This window comes from Arachis ipaensis, chromosome B7, assembly GCF_059453495.1.
Source record: "Arachis ipaensis isolate K30076 ecotype BB chromosome B7, ASM5945349v1, whole genome shotgun sequence".
NCBI lineage: Eukaryota > Viridiplantae > Streptophyta > Magnoliopsida > Fabales > Fabaceae > Arachis > Arachis ipaensis.
The window spans coordinates 8405651-8425125 of NC_142442.1; the positions used below are offsets into that span (position 1 = coordinate 8405651).

Below are 19475 nucleotides of genomic sequence, written 5' to 3' on the forward strand. Positions count from 1 at the left end.
AATTATAAATAAAATCTGTTTTTATTGGTAAATAAATTGTCTTTAGGTCAACGATTTAATATATGTGTAGGTTCATTTTTTTGTCAAATATAATGAAAATACAAATAAAGAAATAAAGGATAAATATAAACTTAATAATATCTGACACTACTTTATTTTATTAAATTATTTAAAAATAGTACATCTACAAAAAATAATCGTAATATATATAAATTGAGGCAATCATTTAAAATTCTATAATTATAATTTAATCAAATACTAATAGTAAAACCAAATTATCTAAGTAATATTGAACCTATTCTAGTCCTTAGTCACGTATAGTATAAAATTATTCTTGTAACGACAACCAATTGAAATAACATCGTAAGTTTCAATATTTAGAATTCGTGCAAAATCAATCCATTCTCTTGTTAGATAAGCTTCATCATCCGCTATCCATACAATGCAGCAAGGTATAGAATTGCCACACCGAGAAACCAAACTAACTCTTATTCCCCTCAATGGCATTGCATGCATGCAAAAGAAAGCTGGTAATTTCTGAAAAAAAATCAAAATATATTAAAAAATTATTCTAATAATGAACGACTTAAACTAAGAAAATTTAAATATATTACCAATCGTTGAAATTGCATATCTGAATTTGTCACGAATTTATCAAAACTGAACTGAAACTGAGGGAATTCAATTTCATTATATGCTCCACTTCGAAGATTTTTGGGCAGACGTAAAAAGCATGGAGGGGATGGAACTTGAACTTGCCCTATAAAGTTCCATGGATGCAATTCCTCAATCAAAAATCGAGCTCCTCCTAAGAAATCTAACTTTAACCACATTCCATTGGGTTGGTCATAATAGGCGAGTAGATCCAACCATCCTTCGGTAAAGTAGAGACTATTGCCTCTTCTTTGAACGCTTACATCCATGTAGTTGAAACCCGAATCAGTGAAGACAACTCGATGAGGTATTTCATGGATGTGATGCATTGTAAATGATTGTGGCAAAAGACAATCGAACTGGAACATTAGACGATAAGAATAACTTAGAGTAACAACAAATAAAAAATTATCAAAAGAATAATATAATAGAATGAGTATATGAAAAATATTATAAAAAATTATAAATTGTACCTTAAAAGGATCAACTTCAATAAAAAAACGAAGAATACATTCTTATTCTATGAAGTAGTAAAAAAAAAACACTAAATATAAAATTATGAATTGACTCTCAAATTTAGATTCATGTACCACAGAAAAACACTATATATAGACTTTAGTAAAACAAAAATAAATATGTAAATTACCTATTATTAAGGTAATTTTTTAATAATGCATTAAATATTGATTTGATACGATTATAATGAATATATGTTCCTAAATTAGTATAATTATATATTAATTTCATCATATCACGGGTAACAAAGATTTTTTATTATTAGTATTACTATTATTGATATTATTATTATCATTAAAATGAATAAAAGTATTTTTAATTGATAATTGATAAGTAGTTTAATAATGCATTAAATTTTTATTTGATACAATTATAATGAAGATATGTTTCTAAATTAATATAATTATATATTATTTATAAATATTAAATACAAAATAATTATATTAAAGATATTTTTTATAAAATAATTTAAAAAAATTATTTGATATACGTGAATCGGGTAACAAAGATTTATTATTATTATTATTACTATTATTGATATTATTATTATCATTAAAATTATTAAAAGTATTTTTAATTGATAATTGATAAGTAGTTTAATAGTGCATTAAATATTGATTTGATATAATTATAATGAAGATATGTTGTTAAATTAGTATAATTATATATTATTCATTTAGTATTAATTATAATATAATTACAATAAAATAATTTAGAATAGAAAAAAATTTATTCGTTTTGGAGGGAAAACGGAGGCATGAGAGATTGACACGTCACCTTTAGTAGTTAGGGAAAAACCCAGTTTTAGTATATTAAGTAGATAGATATTTTTTATAATCATTCAATTAAATCATTTTTTAATAATTATTTATGTAATTAATATAAAAAATAATTATTTTTATTAATATAATGTTACGTGATTAGATACACATATAAAATTATCTTACATTAAATTTAAATTCTTATCTTATATTTTATTAAAAGTTTTGTTTATTACTATATTTTTAAAAAAATAATAAGATATTAACATTTTTAATGTAAAAACTAAAAAGAAAGGAATTTACTAGTGCTGATTGAAAAGTAAAAAAAAAAAAAATCAGCTAGAATTTCTCTTAATTTTTTTACTATAATTAGTTAAACAATTTTTAGTTAAAAGATCTACAAACTTTAATGTATACCCTTTTTTTTATATCACTATGTTGACAACTGGTAACACACAACGGCACAGATAGTCAGATACATATGAATATCTAATAAATAAAATAAAATAGGAAACATTTCAAGTGCACCGGTACTATTTTAATCGTTGATCTGAATTATAAAAAAATATATAATAAATATTAATTGAAATCAACGATTAAAATAACTGGTACACGAGTTCTCTCGATACACTTGAAATGTTTCCAATAAAATAATATTAATAAATTGATTTATTACAATTTATGAGTTTTCTTTTTCTGGCACCATTTTCCCCTCATGTTCAAAATCCAGAATCCCCAACTAAATCATGTATCAGCCAGAAAACACAAATCAACAACAGATTCTGTCATCGGAAAAGAAGCCTGAGCCGCACGTGTTACATGCCACATATATAAAAACCACACATCCCAAAATCAAAAAACTTGTTCTTCCCTCTTACGTTGCTCCATTATTTGTAGTCCAAGGTTTGTTTTTGTAACACACCCTCTTCAAAGCTTTAATCTTTTGTTGCTGCTGTTGCTGTTGCTGCTTCAAGATGGAAGGTTTGACCTCCCTCAAGGTACCCTTTCAGGCCTTTTCATCATCTTCCAGACCTAGAAGTTGGATTACCTCAACCCAAGTGAATGTTTCTAGAAGAAACCCGTTTTTCACTTTCTCTGTCCGTGCTCAGGTGATTTTTTTTATTATTACCATAAATTTTATATCTTTTGTTGGGGTTTTGTTGTGCATTGATATGGGTATCTCTTAATTTTGTGGGTATGTTGATTTTTCATTTTGGATTTGGGTTCAATTGGTGTATGAATTGCAGAATCTTGTACTTATGAGGAATCCCAGTTGATTTTATCATGTGTTATTGTCTCTTAAGTTGGATTTCTTGTGGTTCACTGATTAGGATAAGTTTAGATTAGAACCATTGGAATAAATCAATTGCAACCACATGAATTTGACTAGTCCAAATGATGAAACTGATTGTAATAATTAGCCTTAATATGCTGTGAATGTTAATATGTGTTATAGAAGTAGAACTTGGGTTCAATTGGAATGCAGAGTGCAGAACACTTTTTTCAATTTTGGAGGAACCCTGATCAGTTTTTTTAATCATTTGTTTCTGTGGATGGTTTGATTAGGTGGAGTCTACTGAGGGTTCGGCTACAATTGCTGCAACCTCTGCTGAATCTGTGGTAGAGGCACTGAAAGTGAAGGAGTGGGAAGTGGGAATGTTCCAAGATGAAGTTGCTGCTAGCCAGGGTATCAGGATAAGGAGGAGACCACCAACAGGACCCCCTTTGCATTACGTAGGACCCTTCGAGTTCCGATTGCAGAATGAGGGCAATACGCCCCGTAACATTTTGGAAGAGATTGTGTGGAACAAGGATGTAGAAGTTTCACAGGTACTGATGGTTGATTTGCTTTATTCTCGGTTTTTCTGTATATATGTATATTCTGGAAAAAACTGCTTTAATGCTGAGTAATATTTGATTTTCAGCTTAAAGAAAGAAAACCCCTCATTTCTCTGAAGAAGGACCTTGAAAATGCTCCTCCTGTGCGGGATTTTATTGGTGCTTTGAGGGCGGCACATGAGCGAACTAGACTTCCGGGATTGATAGCTGAAGTGAAGAAGGCTTCACCAAGTAGAGGTGTCTTGAGAGAGAACTTTGATCCAGTAAGTTCATTTTGTTTTTCTGCTATTGTTTTTATTGCTAGAATTGTTATGTTTCTTGTTTCTTTGTAACAGCTTTGGACTTGTTACATCATAGGTGCTTGATTTGAGTCATGTTTGCAGTGATAGGTCTTAAATGATTTCATGCTGTATCAATTTCTTCATTCAAACATCTTAAGCTTTTTGCTTCCCTCATACACTATGAATTGTTCTTATCCCTTTGTCATGACCACCAAAATGAGTTGTTTCGTCCCTCATGATATATGCTCTTGATTGCTGATCTTATAGGTTGAAATTGCTCAAGCTTACGAGAGAGGTGGAGCGGCATGTCTAAGTGTTCTGACAGATCAAAAGTATTTTAAGGTAAACAACTAACTTGAAATTTGTTAGAAACTCTATAATATTTGGTCAAGTGAGAAATTGGTCTTATTCCGATGCTAAATAAAAACTAATCCTGGTTTATTTATTCAGGGAAGCTTTGAAAACCTTGAGCTAATAAGAAAGGCTGGAGTAAAGGTTTGCTTTCTGAATTGCATTACTGTGGTTTCATGCTTTATGTAGGCCATGTTATTGACTCTTAAAAAAATTTGCAGTGTCCTTTGTTGTGCAAAGAGTTCATCATAGATGCATGGCAACTCTATTATGCTCGAATCAAAGGTGCAGATGCAGTGCTTTTAATTGCTGCTGTTTTGCCTGATCTTGACATAAAATACATGATTAAGATATGCAAAATACTTGGACTGGCAGCACTTGTTGAGGTACCGGTTGTGTTTCTTTGTTTTGTTCCCTTAATTTCATATAACATCAAACACTAATGGAACCTTTTGTGATTTTACTGATATATGATGTTAATTTTGAATTCAATCATATTATATAGTGTAAACTTGTCTTTTATGTGGACCTGATATGAGTTGAGGTGTGAATAGTGCATATATACAAATTTAATTCATTAACGTAATGATTTCTTTCTTTAAGACAAGAATTTGATTGTTGTGTGGTATTTAGGCTGAAACCATGAATTGCTATAAAAGGTTTCATGAATGTGATACTCAATCTGTTTGGCATATTCTTGTTTGTTATTACCTCATAGTCATAGGTCAACTGTGCACCGAACGTTTTATTTCATGATGGCTCGGAGGAAAGAAACCTTCTCTTATTTTGAAAATCTTATGATTGGTTTCTTCTAGGTGCATGACGAGAAGGAATTCGATCGTGTTCTTGGCATAGAGGGGATTGAGCTTATTGGCATCAACAATCGGAATCTTGGTAGGCGTTATTATTTGTCTTTCATCCTTTTTGGTCAATTTGTGAATATATCTAAACTTTGAGGCTAGGATCATCAATGATTGATTTACCTTTATTGGCTTGCAGAAACATTCGAGGTGGATATTGCCAATACGAAGAAACTTCTCGAAGGAGAGCGAGGCAAGATAGTCCGTGAGAGAAACATAATTGTAAGTAGCCTTTTCTGTTAATTGCAGTTAAATTAAAGTGATGTTATCTGAATCTTCTTAACCCTGCTAATGGTTTTATGGCTTCTTCAGATGGTAGGAGAATCTGGTCTTTTCACACCAAATGATATTGCATATGTGCAAGAAGCAGGTGTTAAAGCTGTAAGTATTGCAAGTTTAATATGTACATAAAAGTGATTTTGACTTAAATTTTTGTAACCAATTGTATCATATAATGTTAATGTGCCAATTTTACTTTTATGCAGGTATTGGTTGGAGAGTCTATTGTGAAACAAAACGATCCTAGGAAGGGAATCACCAACCTCTTTGGCAAAGATATATCTCTCAGTTGAATTCACCAAACATTTCTTGAGATATTTGAGTCAACAGATTTTGCTAGAGTCCTTGATCTGCTCATTTCTACCTTTTATTGTATTAAATTATCAAACTCTTATTAGTAGTAAACTTATGCCAAAATAAATTAATGTATATCTAAGGATGCTTTTCAACCAAATATATGGTTTTGTCCCATTGGATTTATTCAATCTTACATAAATTCTTAGCATGTTCCATTGTTCCTTAATCTTATTCTTGTGGCTGTGTTGTAAATGTAAAGAATTATTGGTTCTTTCATTATAAGAATTCTGTTTGCATGTGTGATTATTGATCATAGCAAATCAGTGTGAATAACTAGTAGAATAACATAAGTTACAAGTTTAGGTACTCTCTAGTTTGATTCTACTTCCCTTTGCTCACTTGAAGTATCACATTTTCTAAATTCATTCCGAGATTCAGAGATTTAAAGCTCAACCATGAGACATGGCACTTTATAAATACATGATATATAAATTTCTCACAAATACTAATAAGGACTCAAATAAATAAACTAAGTGAGAAGAATGAATCTACAAAAGCTACTAGCTCCCTAGTATCTGATTCCCTTGGCAACCTCAAAAAAATGTGCTACATTCTCCTCAGGAGTTCCTACAACAATTCCATGACCAAGATTCAAGATATGCTTCCCTCTACCTGCTTTTCTCACAGTATCATTTATTCTCTCAGTGATGAACTCTTTTGAACCAAAAAGAACACCAGGATCCACGTTCCCCTGCACTGCCATGTTTGCACCCAACCTTTTTCGTCCCTCGGCCATGTCCACTGTCCAATCCAAACTAACTACGTCGACACCTGTCAATGCTAGCCTCTCAAGCAAACCCCCTGAACCGCTCGCATAGAGGATTATAGGTAGTTCTGGATGAGTTTTCTTCACAGTATCTACAATCTGCTTCAAGTACGGTAAGCTGAATTCTTCGAAATCGACTGGACTCAATTCTGTGGCCCATGAGTCGAAGATTTGAACCGCTTGAGCACCGTTGTCGGCTTGGTATTGAACATATCTTGCCATTGATGATGTGAATTTCTGTAGTAATGAATGGAGGACCTGTGGAAGGATCATGGTTCGATTAAAGGCATGGAAGTTACAAGCAAACTACATATTTGCTTTTGTTTTTGTTTCCTATTTTCACTTTCAATGTTATGTTTACAAAATTTTTTAAAGGAAAAAAAGTAAAAATAATAAAATCTTATTTTCTGTTTATGTTTCACTTTATATGAATAGGATCAAGCTTAAGTCTTAGATTCGCAACAGAGCTGAAGACTTCTAGCATCATGTCCAAGTAACTACTGATAGGCCAACAAGAATGTGTTTACCTTGGGTTCGGAGAAAGCTAATCTCTTTATTTTTGAGAAGTGTTTCGATGAGCCTCCTTCAACCACATATGATGCGAGGGTGAATGGAGCCCCAACAAAACCAAGAACCGCTGCTTTATTATCCACCTGCAATCATCATACAGCTTTTGATATTCAATAAGGGCAGAGAAATAGTAGTTTTGTACCATGAGACATAAATATCAACCAAATTATCTTAAAAGCAACATTCTAGAGCTAAATAGGTTGATGAGTTCTCAAAATTATACACTTATTTGGGTATCTAATGACATATGACATTAATCGCAATTTTCATGTCATTACAACCTTCCACCAATGCCACACAGTCAGTATCCATCCATAATATAGTAATACACAGCTAGACTTTACAACAACAACAACTAAGCCTTGCCCACAAAATAAGGTTGCCTATTTGGATTAAAAAACGCCATGTGTCATATAATAAATGTTAATAGACAAATAATTTCCTCTCCTTTGTGTTTGACTGTACTGAAATGATGATGGTGTTAAAGAAAATCAGCCTGAATGAACAAAAGCAAATACGTGGAAACTCTTAAACGGGAATGGGACCAGTAAGATACCTCTTTCCTCAAAATTGTAAGTGCTTCACCAACATAAGGAACTGAATCTTCAGGAACAAACTCTCTCACTTGATCGACCTGTGCGGCTGAGCGAATCGGATCAAATATGATAGGACCCTTACCCTTCACAATATCAAAGGGTATGTTCATTCCGGAAAGTGGGGTAAGAATGTCCGAGAATAAAATCACCTGTCGCACAATCATACGAAGCAAACTATTATTGCTATTGAATGATGATGAAATGAAAATCATAACACAATGCCATAAATAAGTATAGAAATGAGCGTTAAGAGAGTTATCTTACCCCATCAGGCTTGAAAACATTCCATGGTTGCAATGAAATTTCCACTACAAGATCAACATTTTCAGATCTTTCGCGAAATGAGGGATATTTCTCACAGATGATTTGGTAACTCTGTTTAATAAAGTTCGGTAAATTAGAACTACTTTCAGCGAAGAAGAAAACTCATATTGCAGTGAATTGTGCATACTACAGTCAACTACATTGCAAGCCACAATAATCTAAAATCAAAATTTCAGTACCTAAACTCACAAACCACAATTAATGCAGGATGAAAACCAGCATGAACTGATAACTCTATTGATGCAATTGCAAATTTCGTACTTGAAGGACATATTGACATTTAAATTTGCACATGACAAAGAAAGTAGGAAAATTTGAAACATCAAATTCTAAAGACAAATCTATGCAAATTACAATTGAGTTGTTCTCATTGTATGAATTCCCAAATGCCGAAAACTATAATGCAAACAGAACCATTAACTGCATAAACCTGCCTTCATGTACCTCCCTGCTTGCCTCATGAGCCAAACCGGGGGCCTCTCAACATCTTCTCCACAAACTGCATTAAGCAAAAGTGGTTCAGCAGCAGCTGTGGCCTTCGCTTCAGCAACTGCTCCTACATGTAATTTTCAAGAATTCAGATTCCAGACAAACTCAAAAATCACTTAAACTCTCTGTGGAAGACATCAATACAAAATCAAGACTTTTGCTATGGACTGTTGAAAACGAAGAAACATGGTGTCAGCATTGTGAAATGTTGGATGAATGCATTTTATAGGATTAACAAAATCTGTCTACTAGAGTTCTGAGCTGTCTAAACTACAAATCTTCTATCTTTAGGCAGGATAATTCTACAGCAAAATTACCCTAAAAAGCTGCAAAAATGACATGCTTAAAAACCAAAATCATTAACTTTCCAGTATTCTACAAATGAGCTGGCATTAGGTCGAACAGGTGAAAAGCACAAAAAGGAGGGAAAAAAAAAAAACAATTCTGCGAGAACACAAGCATAATTCACAAACCTACATTTCTAAAGCTAACACAATTTCAATGTTGGATTAAAAAATTAAAAAGAACAATTGAGGAAAGAGTGATATAGAGAAAGGGAAGATTACCTCCAATGGAGCAAGTAATTGGGTGTCTAGATTTAAAGGAAAAATTGGAACTTGAAGAAGTAGTTCTTCTGGGGGTGGAGGAAGGAATATTGGGAGTGAGTATGGTGGAGGTGAAAGTGGTGTTGATGCAGGACATGGCTGAGGCTGAAGATTGAAGTGTTGGGTGTCCCTTTTGGTTGGCCAAAACCAAAGGGAAAGAGAGATAACAAAAAGGGGAAATCAATCAAGAACCTGATCTGATCCTTGCAAGAATCCACTAGACATTGACTTTCGCCATGTCAGCACTCCCTACCCTACTCCTCCAGAAACATAAATATTACTATCAATTTTTTTTTTTTTTTGGTGACTAAATATTACTATCAATTGATACTAAATTATATTTTTATGTTTAAAAGAATTTCTAACTCTTGCTTTTCCGACAGGTGATAGTATATACTGTATAGGAAGGTTTTTTTTTTCTCTCTGTTTTTTTAATTCTAGGATAAATTATTAAATTACACATAATAATTTTCTATTTGTTAGTATATACTCATTTTCTGTCTATTACATAATTGAGTTGTAATAGCATTAAAATAAGTTGTAAGAAAGTCATTTTTAATCTCCACAACCTCTCTATGCAGAGAGAAATCATAAAGAGGGAAAAACAATCATAAAAACTCATTTTCTTTTAACGTTAATGAATGGCATTTTTGTCATTGCAAATTTTGCAATTATAGAAAACAAAATAAAATAAAAAATACTAATACACAAGGGAAAACTACAAGTATAAAAATCTATTAGTTATATTAATATACTAGTCACATAAAATAATTGTGTAATTTTAATAAACTGTGAGTGTAATTTATCCTATATACTATATAGGAAGCTAAGTACTATATTATTTAGCAGTTACATTATTTTCCTGCTATGACTTGCAAACATTCAAAAACCTATCATTGAATACTCTTCATGATGCCCTAAACAAGCCAGTCAACATTGGACAAGCTTACTATAAATAATCTTGCTGGTGGTGAAGTTCTTAATCTAAGGTCTGGTTTCCCTTTAACCAAGTTTACTTGATTTTTTTTTTTTATGTATAAAAGTTAATTTTTTTAGGGGATAAGAATCTCTATAGTTTTACTTTTATTTATCATTTTTTGTGAAAAAGCAGGAACAGACATCCACATTTTCTACAAAGTCCTCTTTCAAGCTTCAGTCATAAAAGATATTGTGCACAATATAAACATGCAACCTCAACTTTTTTCATCTAGCAACATCAAAGCATTATATTCATTTCATATTAAGTGATTTGATCTCATTACAATAGAAGACATTTACATTGGCTAGTGGCTAATTGCTATGGACCAACATTTGACCAAAATATATATGGATTGATGAAAACCATCACTCTTTATCTTAAATTACATATCAACAAAAAAAACCAAGAGAGATTGTATTCTTCAAGCTCCATGATGCAAAGATCTTCATTGGTACAAAACTCCATACCAATATCGTTTCTGTACAACAGACAAATAAAATAGCTTAGAAATTGGAAGTAACTAAAATTTTCCATCATTGCTAATACTATGATCCTTATATATTCACAATGATCTCAATACACAGTTTAAGTAGTTCATGTAATTCGCCTAGGAAATTATTGTTCAATGGACATATAAACATGCAGACATTAGAAAGGGGAATAAAAGGTTTTAATAGACACAATAGCATTGAAATTCGGGGTTAAATGCAAGTCGAATTGTACCAAAAAGAAATTGACAAGTTGAATAAGAATTAAGCAGAAAAAAAAAAAAGAAAACAGATACAAGGAGAATGGAAGAAAGTTAAGTACCATATTCACAAAACAGTCATTCATCATCTTAATTCTCCTAATCAGAGTCTATAAATGTGACTTTTCCTTTGGCCTGTAAACCATGCGAACAAATCATGACTGAAAATGATGTTCATATAAAACTAACTGCACAACTTGACAGTGGAAAATGGAATCCATCATGACTTATAAGAAGGCAAACCTTATCGCCATCGTTGTTCTCAAGATTCTCAACCAATGCTGATTCAGCCTCATCATCCACCTGCACCGTTTCATCTTGTCATGGATAGAGTGTGAATCTTGAACTCAAACAAACGAACACCATCAATTAAACTTGAGTAAAACAAACAACCGTTTGAGGATCATGATCGACAATGGAACAATTTGTTCAATGTGATAGTTTAAGCATAACAAATTCAGAAATTCCTAAGTGAAACTGCACAAGTGGTGTTAACTTCAATGAATTCTCAGGATCCCAAAACCATTAAGCAAGAACAGAGGAAATAAGTTTCAATTCTAACAAATACGAAAACACTATTTTGGTGTATCAGATTTTTCTGTTACCTTTATGATCTCTTCAGCCTCCTTCCTCAAAGTATCTTTGTAGTAACCGTCCATTACTCTAGCATGAAATACATATGGAAATTTCTCCTGAAAAGAACAAAAAAAGGAAATCATGCTTCAAAGGAAACACAAACTTCATGTCAAAGATATTAGAAGGCCGAAAGGTTTTACCGAGTCATTCATGCTTTTCCACTTCTCAAACCCCATCCTTTCAACCATAAGCAAATTGTTTAGTTGATGATTCTCCGCAAATTGTTCCCTGGCAAAGAAAGCTAATCAATATGAACATGAATTTTACCACAAACCAAACATGAAAACCTCATTTCAATCGCAAACAAAGATTGTAGTTATTCAACATAAAAAAAGAAACAGAATTTTAAATCTACATCATATTTTTAAATGGAAAGAACACGGCTACATAAAGCAAAACCTTAATTGACAACATGTTTGAACATGAATCCCATCTATAACAACAAAGCCTCATAAAACTTCATCGCTTAGCTATATGAATCAAATGGTGATTTACTATCCTATCATGAATCATGTTTACATTCAAAAAACTAAACATATATCAAATATAAAACCATTCATGTGGATCAGTCAAATACCTTACCCCATGTTTACATTCAAAAAATTAAACTTTAAAGATGTCAAAGCACAAACATGGCACCAGAACGCAATTGAAAGTTCATTGATACTCCACTAAACAAACATGGGGTCAAACAAAATATAAGATCATGAACACTTGAGGGTAAGAGAGGGAGAAAGTTACATAAACAAACGGAAAGCAGAACGAGGCTGATCAAAAAAACGTGGCTTGGATTCGGGAAGTGATTTAGTTTCAACCATTCCTCTAAACCTCTTAGGCTCCATCTTGTGCTCACAATCATGAATATCAGCCAATGCAATCGCCACAGAAACCCCACACGTACCACTACACAAAAATAAATAAAATTAGGGAAGAAAAAAAAAAAGAAAATAGGGACATAGAAAGATTTGTTTGCATGCAATGAGCGAATACCATTTCTGAAAGGCGCTTCCATCTGGAGCTCGTAGAAGGGGAAATACCCTTTTCCTTGCTCTTGGTCTTGCTGCCATGGATGAAGAAGCTTTGTTTGTAGCACTACATGCAATAGTTCGTTGTTGGTGTGGGAAGTAAAAGGTTCGAACTTGAGGCTGTCATCGTTATCAGGATTTGATGCTGAAAAATGGGGTGTGCTTTGAAATTGAAAATGAAGTTGCTTTATTTTTTGGGGCACTGCGAACTCAGTAGCGAAGAGCACTCAACAGTTTCGAGCTTTGGTGGGAAAGTAGCGCGCATTCTCCTCCGTACTTTGTAAATTTCTTTTTTTTTTTTTAACTAAAATTTACATTTTTAACCAAATATTTTACCCCCTTTTTTTTTTATCTTTAGACTTTAGAGTCTTTATAACTTTAAATCAGTTAATATGATGATAAATAATTTAGATTCTAAGATTATAAAATATTCTTTTTGATAATAATCTCATAAAATAGGTGGTCGATTGGAAAAAGAATAAGATTATCTATCACAATTTGATGTCTTTTTTACTGTTCTTCTAATTAAATTATCATACGTGTATCGATTTTATTAATCAAATGAAGAAAAGTTAAAATTAATTTTTTTTAATTAATACATGTATCATAAATGTATTGGTACTAGTATATCTATTGACAATTTGACATATAATAATGAGAAAATATATCAGAATTCGAAAAAAGAGCCCATAAAATAGTAAGATTAATATTAAGAGTTAATAGTCAAAATCGTCCCTAAAAGATACCTTGATTTCCATTTTCGTCCTCGAAAGATAAAATTAATCGAATTCATCTCCGAAAGATGGCCAACATGGTCACGTTCGTCCTTCCATCATCTCCTTCGCTGAGATGGCAAACATTCGCTGATGTGTCCCGTTAACTGGCAGCATGACAGACGCTAAGTAGCACCCTCTTAATGCTGACAAGACAAGTCTTTTAAAACAATTCAAATTAGTCCCTAAGTAGATGAACCATAATCCCAAATTCTTGGGATTACCTAGCTACTTAGAAATGCAGAGCAATGCCGTCCCAACAACTGCACTCTAACCACCGTCTGCAACCGTTCCCCTGTCCATGTTGCCTTAACCCTCAACCTCGAGTACCTCTGTAACTCCATTGCCGGCTCCATTGCCGCCGTCCACTTCATCCTCCAGCACTCTCTTGCCCTGAGAACATCTTCTTCCATTTCCTTGTCTCTGACTCCAATCTCAATTTCCTTGTTCAATCCACCTTTTCGCAGTTAACAGGACAATTTCCTATGTTCTGTTCTTGAGATGGGGGTACAATTTTGTATTCACAGTAAGTATTTCAATGGCTATTCTTTCATTATACACACACTGAGTTTCTTTTACATGGTGGAAAAAAATTTAAAAGAAAAAGTAGAATTGAAATACTCTATATAGGAAGCAAGATACATTTCTAAGATGTATAAATTAGATTGATGTGATTGTATTCCTCTTCCAGGATGCCGATATCATGTGGTTCAGGGACCCATTTCCTCGGTTTCACCATGATGCAGATTTTCAGATAGCATGCCATCATTTCATGGGTAGCTCATATGATTTAGAGAATAGACCCAATGGCGAGTTTAACTTTGTAAAATCCAATATTAGATCAATAGAGTTTTACAAATTATGGTACTCTTTGCAAGAAGTCTATCCGGGATACTATGATCAGGATGTGCTCAATTTCATCAAGGTAGATCCTTTCATCATTGATACAGGACTGAAAATGAGGTTCTTGGATACAGTAAATTTTGGTGGCCTTTGTGAACCAAGCAAAAATTTAAATTAAGTTTGTACAATGCATGCAAATTGTTGCTATGGCATGGATAGTAAACTTCATAATCTTAGAATTACTACTTCGATCCCAATATCGTTCGCAACCTGATCTCAACTTCCGTCAAGCAACTGCTAAATTACGCCAGAAATGACCTCGCTGACCTTCTCGAAACTTGCATCAATAGAGTCATCTATCTTGATTCCGATTTGGTTGTTGTGGACGACATATCCAAGCTCTAGAGCCCCAGCCTGGGCTCCATGACCATCTGAACACTCGAGTACTGCCACGCCAACTTCAGCAAGTATTTCATGGTGGCGTTCTGGTCGGACCACCACTTTGTGGGGACATTTGAGGGGCGCAGGCCCTGCTACTTCAACACGGGATTGATGGTGATGGTGATGGATTTGGTGAGGTGGAGGACAAAAGGGTACACAAAGAGGATAGAGAGGTGGATGGAGGTTCAGAAGAGCATACGGATCTACAAGCTCGGGTCCTTACCGCCGTTCCTTCTGGTGTTCGCGGGACACGTCGGCCCATTGAGCATTGGTGGAACCAGCATGAATTGGGAGGTGATAATGCTAAGGGAAGCTGCTGGGACCTCAACGCTGGCCCGGTGAGCCTCCTGCATTTGGGATTAGGTTTCATCTATTTAGGGACTAATTTGAATTGTTTTAAAAGACTTATCTTGTCAACAATAAGAGGGTGCTACTTGGCGTCTGCCACGCTGGCAATTAACGGGATACATCATCAAACGTTTGCCATCTCAGCGAAGGAGATGACAGAAGGACGAACGTGACCATGTTGGTTATCTTTCGGGGACGAATTCGATTAATTTTATCTTTCGGGGACGAAAATGAAGATCGGGGTATCTTTTAGGGACGATTTTGACTATTAACTCATTAGTATTAGTATTTAGTTGAGTACTATTATTTTGATAAAAAAAATTTAATAAAAAAAGATATTTTTTATTTTTTAGTATGTTTGGTAAATTTTTAATAGTAAAAATAAAAGTACTAAAAAATAAAAAATATCTTTTTTAAGAAGTTATAATTTATATTTTTTTTAAAAGATTTTTTTAAAAAAAATATTTTTCATATAATAAATAAATAAAATTTTTTTTTATATTATTATATCCAAACATAATTGATAGATAAAAAAAAATTTGTATAAAATATTCAAATATAAAATTATTTTTACTTTTTTATAAAATCTTTTAAAAAAAATAATTAAAAAAAAGATATATTTTTTAAAAGTTCACCCGAATAAACCCTTACAGTAATAGTGTTTAAAGTTCTTAAATTTGCTTGTTTTGCTATTGACTCTACTTTCTAGTGTCTTTGAAGATATAAATTTTTTTCATATTAAATATCTAATTTTTTTAAATATAAAGATAAGTTTAATTTTAATATAATGACATTTGTAAATTATTTTACACTGATATTTAATTATGTTTATTTTTTTAGAAGATATTTTAATTATTAAAATTAATTATTTTTACTGATGTAGTGATACGTAATTTAATGCACATATAAAATTATTTTATATTATCAGTATATTAAAATTAAATTTTATAAAAGATTTAGTCGTTATTTAAATACATTTGTTTAAAAAAAAGTGTGAGAACTAAAAACATTTTCCGCTGTAAGCAAAATTTAAGGGGTCAAAACCACTTTTTGTCTGTCTATTAATTTAGTATAAAAACATGATGCCAAGATGGGATTAAGGGTGAGTACGGGTCGGGTTAGTTCGGGTTTAAAGTTAAATTAAAATCGAATTAATTGAATTATAATTGGTTTGGTTTAATTTAAATTTGTATTTTTTTGTGTACCCGAACTAAACCAAAATGATTAAAAATGGATTGGTTCGGTTCGGTTCGGATAATTGAATATTCGATGAAACAAAAATTTATAAAAAAAATAAAATTATCTTAAAAATTCTGTAAATACAATAAACATGTAACATTAATAAAAATAATCCAAACATGTTAAATACTAAATACATTAAAAATTAAACACATTAAAATTCAAATATATTAAACACTAAAGATATTAAAATCCAAACATATTAAAAGACATATATATTTTTAAATTTTTTTTATTTAATTAATATATGGTCGGGTCTACGAATTGGTTCGGATTTCGTACCCTAAAACCATTATCCGAACCAATTGCTAGAAAGAGTCATTGGTTTGGTTCGGGTTGGACTTGATTACCCGTTGGTCCCAGAATCAATTTAATTAGTTCGATTTGGGTTCGAATGGATAATCGGATACCCGCAACCCGTGCTCACCCCTAGATGGGACTCAAGTTTGTTTTATAAAAAGCTATAGGAATAGCATCTATTCTTGCAATATTTAATTTGATCATATCAAAATTATAATGTTACATATATATAGTGTTGGAGCTTTTGTGGTGGAAATGGAGGCCATGGCCTCCCAAACCGATTAAATATTATTAGTTACAACATATGGTAGTATTCGTATGGTCTGTCTAAAATTAGCTCAAGTCTTTTAAGTTTATCTGATACATCATCAAATTTAAAGCATTGGATTAGACTAATAAACGATCTAAAAGTTTAGCTTTAATATATTTATAATTTATCAAAAATTACAATAAAAGATACAAATCTTTTGATCTTTTAAAATTATCTCATATAAAATTGAAAAACTAAACCCTCGGCTTGTTGCCTTCTTCCCTTACCCTCATTTTCGCGTTGAGCCTCCGCTTCTTTCCCTACCTCTTTCTCACTAGATACCTTCATGTTTCAACTCAATTTCATGATTTCATCCAAATTCCTTTGAATTCGTTTGAGATGCGGTGCCTCACCACAACAATAACCACCTCTCATCCCTCAAATCCTTCTTCATCCCCTCCTCCTCCGCCCAAAACTGTCAATGATGTCTGGAAATATATTATCCTAACCCACTCTCACTGAGACTCACCTTACCATAATCACCACCCGTTCGAGGAAATGACCCTTGAGACTTTCCTCTAAAAAAACGCTGCCGTTATTGATGACGACGTCACCGCTGCTACTCCTATTCATAATCATCATCCTGTTCCTCATCAGTTCTCGCAGGTGTCCGCTGTTGAAGGCTCATCCTCCTCCACAGCTGAGCCTTTTGCCAATGGGTTACTGCAGTGGCAAGTGGAGTCCCAGCACCCTCATCATTATCAGGAGGAGGCAGTGGTGGTGGAGGAAGAGGGGCAGCTGCGGTAGCAAAGGGGAAGAGAAGGGCGGTGGAGGAACCAGTGGACAAGGTGATTTTTCAAAAGCAGAGACGCATGATCAAGAATCGTAAGTCTGCTGCTAAGTCTAGGAAACGCAAATAGGTACTTACCCCCTTTTTCAAATTTTAAATTTTATTTTTATATTTTTATTTGATATTTGAAAAATTGAGATTCTTATGTGGTAAGTGAGGTTCACTATTCTTAGGAATCTCACTATTGGGGGCTATAATTGTTGAGTTGGAAGGAACAGAAACTCAATTAAAGTTAAGATTTTTCAATCTTATCTTTATAACTTTAAATTACTTGTTGCAGCTTCTTGAGTTCGTCATTCCAGTTTTCCAGTTGTGGAGAAGCATAAAGCAAAAAAGCTTCTAAAAACGAATTTAGTTCAGTCATTGTGATCAGTTTATGGCATGATGTAGATACAAGGGAAAACTTATCTGTGAAACCATAGCTGAGTATACTTATTCAATTCACAATTATAGTTCTTCTTTTAGTTGAATTCAGGCTTTAACAGTGATATGAAGCAATTCTATTTCCCCTAAACATCATTACTTCAGTCACTGAACTATCTCCTTGTTGAAGAACTGAAATCAGGCTGATATATCTGCTGAGGATAACTGCTGCTCATATTCACTGCGGTCGAATATGGATCAGCAGTTTAGGGGGTTAGAATATTCTGTTGTGAATAGTGAGAGTCCCACATCACTTCAGTAGAATGACCATTGCCTACATTCGCCGCTTGGGAATGAAAATCAAGAGGCGGCTGTGGGTTATTGTAATGTAAATATTGAGAATCTTAAGCCGAATTAGCCTGACTCCTACCCATAGTCATCGCATACCAATGAAATTCAGGGTGTGAATGTTGGATATTATGATATACATGTTGAGGATCTTGGCAAGACTGAGCATAACCATTGCTGCTATTAACCTGTAACCTTCATTCCCTCTCTATTCACTAAATCACCACAACGGCACAATTTACTCCATGGTTATCTATTCTTTACTGTCGCCGTGCATCAAGCATTTGCTGCCGATCTCAGACCCTCGCCGTGCATAGCATTGAGTATAACCATTGCTGAATATTCGCCATGCATAACCATTGAGCATAACCATTTATTAATTTTCAATCTAATTAATATTAAAATAATTTCTAATATTGTCTATTTATTTATTTATTTACTTATTTTTCTTAAAAAAAAAAAAACCATAGTCATAGCTTCATCTTGTGTTTTATTCGTATAAAACTTCTAATGATTTTTACATTTGTTAAAATTGTTATTTGGGAGTTTATGTTTTATTCAATAAAGTGAGATGTGTAAAAGTAAAGTTTTGAAAATAAAATTCTTTATCCAACTATTTTTAACTATTATTTTATTAGTTCAAGATTCAATTAAATGGAAATAATTGTATTATAATAAATATTATATAAAATTATAAATAAATACACAAAAATATAATTATATTCTAATATATTTTTTGAAAGTAATAGCTCAACACAATAGAGTGGAGCATACAGAACTAGACAGACTCCACAACTCTAACTAAAAATAAGGACACACCAAGATAATGAAAAGTCCACATGTCATCTTCGACATAGCCATCAACAACAAAAAGGATCAACACCTGTCCACTCGTTAATGCTAGTCACAGTCATGCTAATTATCTCTTCAACACCTTTACTTTTAATCTGAAAAATCCTCATGTTCCTTTCCATCCAAATGTTCCACACAATAGCACAAAAGCACCTTATCTTCTGCTTGCGACCCTCCTTACTCCTCGATTCCTCTGTCCAACTTAAAAAGTGCTTTTTCATCAAACCTGGAT

General features: G+C 32.9%; 3 protein-coding genes and 2 pseudogenes across 4 annotated transcripts; 3 read left to right on the forward strand and 2 right to left on the reverse strand.

Annotated features, from left to right (window-relative positions):
* The first annotated feature begins 2580 nt into the window (after positions 1-2580).
* Positions 2581-6158, forward strand: LOC107608918 (indole-3-glycerol phosphate synthase, chloroplastic). The gene is made up of 10 exons (XM_016310705.3): positions 2581-3040; positions 3498-3761; positions 3857-4033; positions 4319-4393; positions 4502-4546; positions 4624-4788; positions 5218-5296; positions 5402-5484; positions 5575-5643; positions 5748-6158. Exons 1-10 carry the CDS (start codon positions 2906-2908, stop codon positions 5832-5834), a joined length of 1179 nt encoding a protein of 392 aa, XP_016166191.1. The 5' UTR covers positions 2581-2905; the 3' UTR covers positions 5835-6158.
* Positions 6159-6279: 121 nt separating this feature from the next.
* Positions 6280-9614, reverse strand: HEME2 (Uroporphyrinogen decarboxylase). Of its 2 annotated transcripts, XM_088492960.1 has the most exons (7): positions 9567-9614; positions 9210-9528; positions 8589-8704; positions 8095-8205; positions 7791-7979; positions 7192-7317; positions 6280-6922 (listed from the first exon to the last, which is right to left on the reverse strand). In XM_088492960.1, the coding sequence occupies exons 2-7, from the start codon at positions 9343-9345 to the stop codon at positions 6407-6409; spliced, it is 1194 nt and encodes a 397-aa protein (XP_088349086.1). In that variant the 5' UTR covers positions 9346-9528; positions 9567-9614; the 3' UTR covers positions 6280-6406. The 2 variants fall into 2 exon arrangements, with proteins under 2 accessions (XP_088349086.1, XP_088349085.1); XM_088492959.1 differs by lacking the exon at positions 9567-9614 and having other exon boundaries at positions 8589-8710; positions 9210-9437.
* Positions 9615-10426: 812 nt separating this feature from the next.
* Positions 10427-12899, reverse strand: LOC107608920 (HMG-box (high mobility group) DNA-binding family protein). The gene is made up of 7 exons (XM_016310707.3): positions 12602-12899; positions 12353-12514; positions 11752-11839; positions 11581-11667; positions 11219-11278; positions 11038-11110; positions 10427-10705 (listed from the first exon to the last, which is right to left on the reverse strand). The coding sequence occupies exons 1-6, from the start codon at positions 12676-12678 to the stop codon at positions 11075-11077; spliced, it is 510 nt and encodes a 169-aa protein (XP_016166193.1). The 5' UTR covers positions 12679-12899; the 3' UTR covers positions 10427-10705; positions 11038-11074.
* A 1213-nt stretch (positions 12900-14112) lies between these two features.
* Positions 14113-15214, forward strand: LOC107606688 (putative galacturonosyltransferase-like 7 pseudogene; annotated as a pseudogene).
* Positions 15215-17229: 2015 nt separating this feature from the next.
* LOC148550277 (uncharacterized) lies at positions 17230-17750 on the forward strand (annotated as a pseudogene).
* The last annotated feature ends 1725 nt before the right edge of the window (positions 17751-19475 follow it).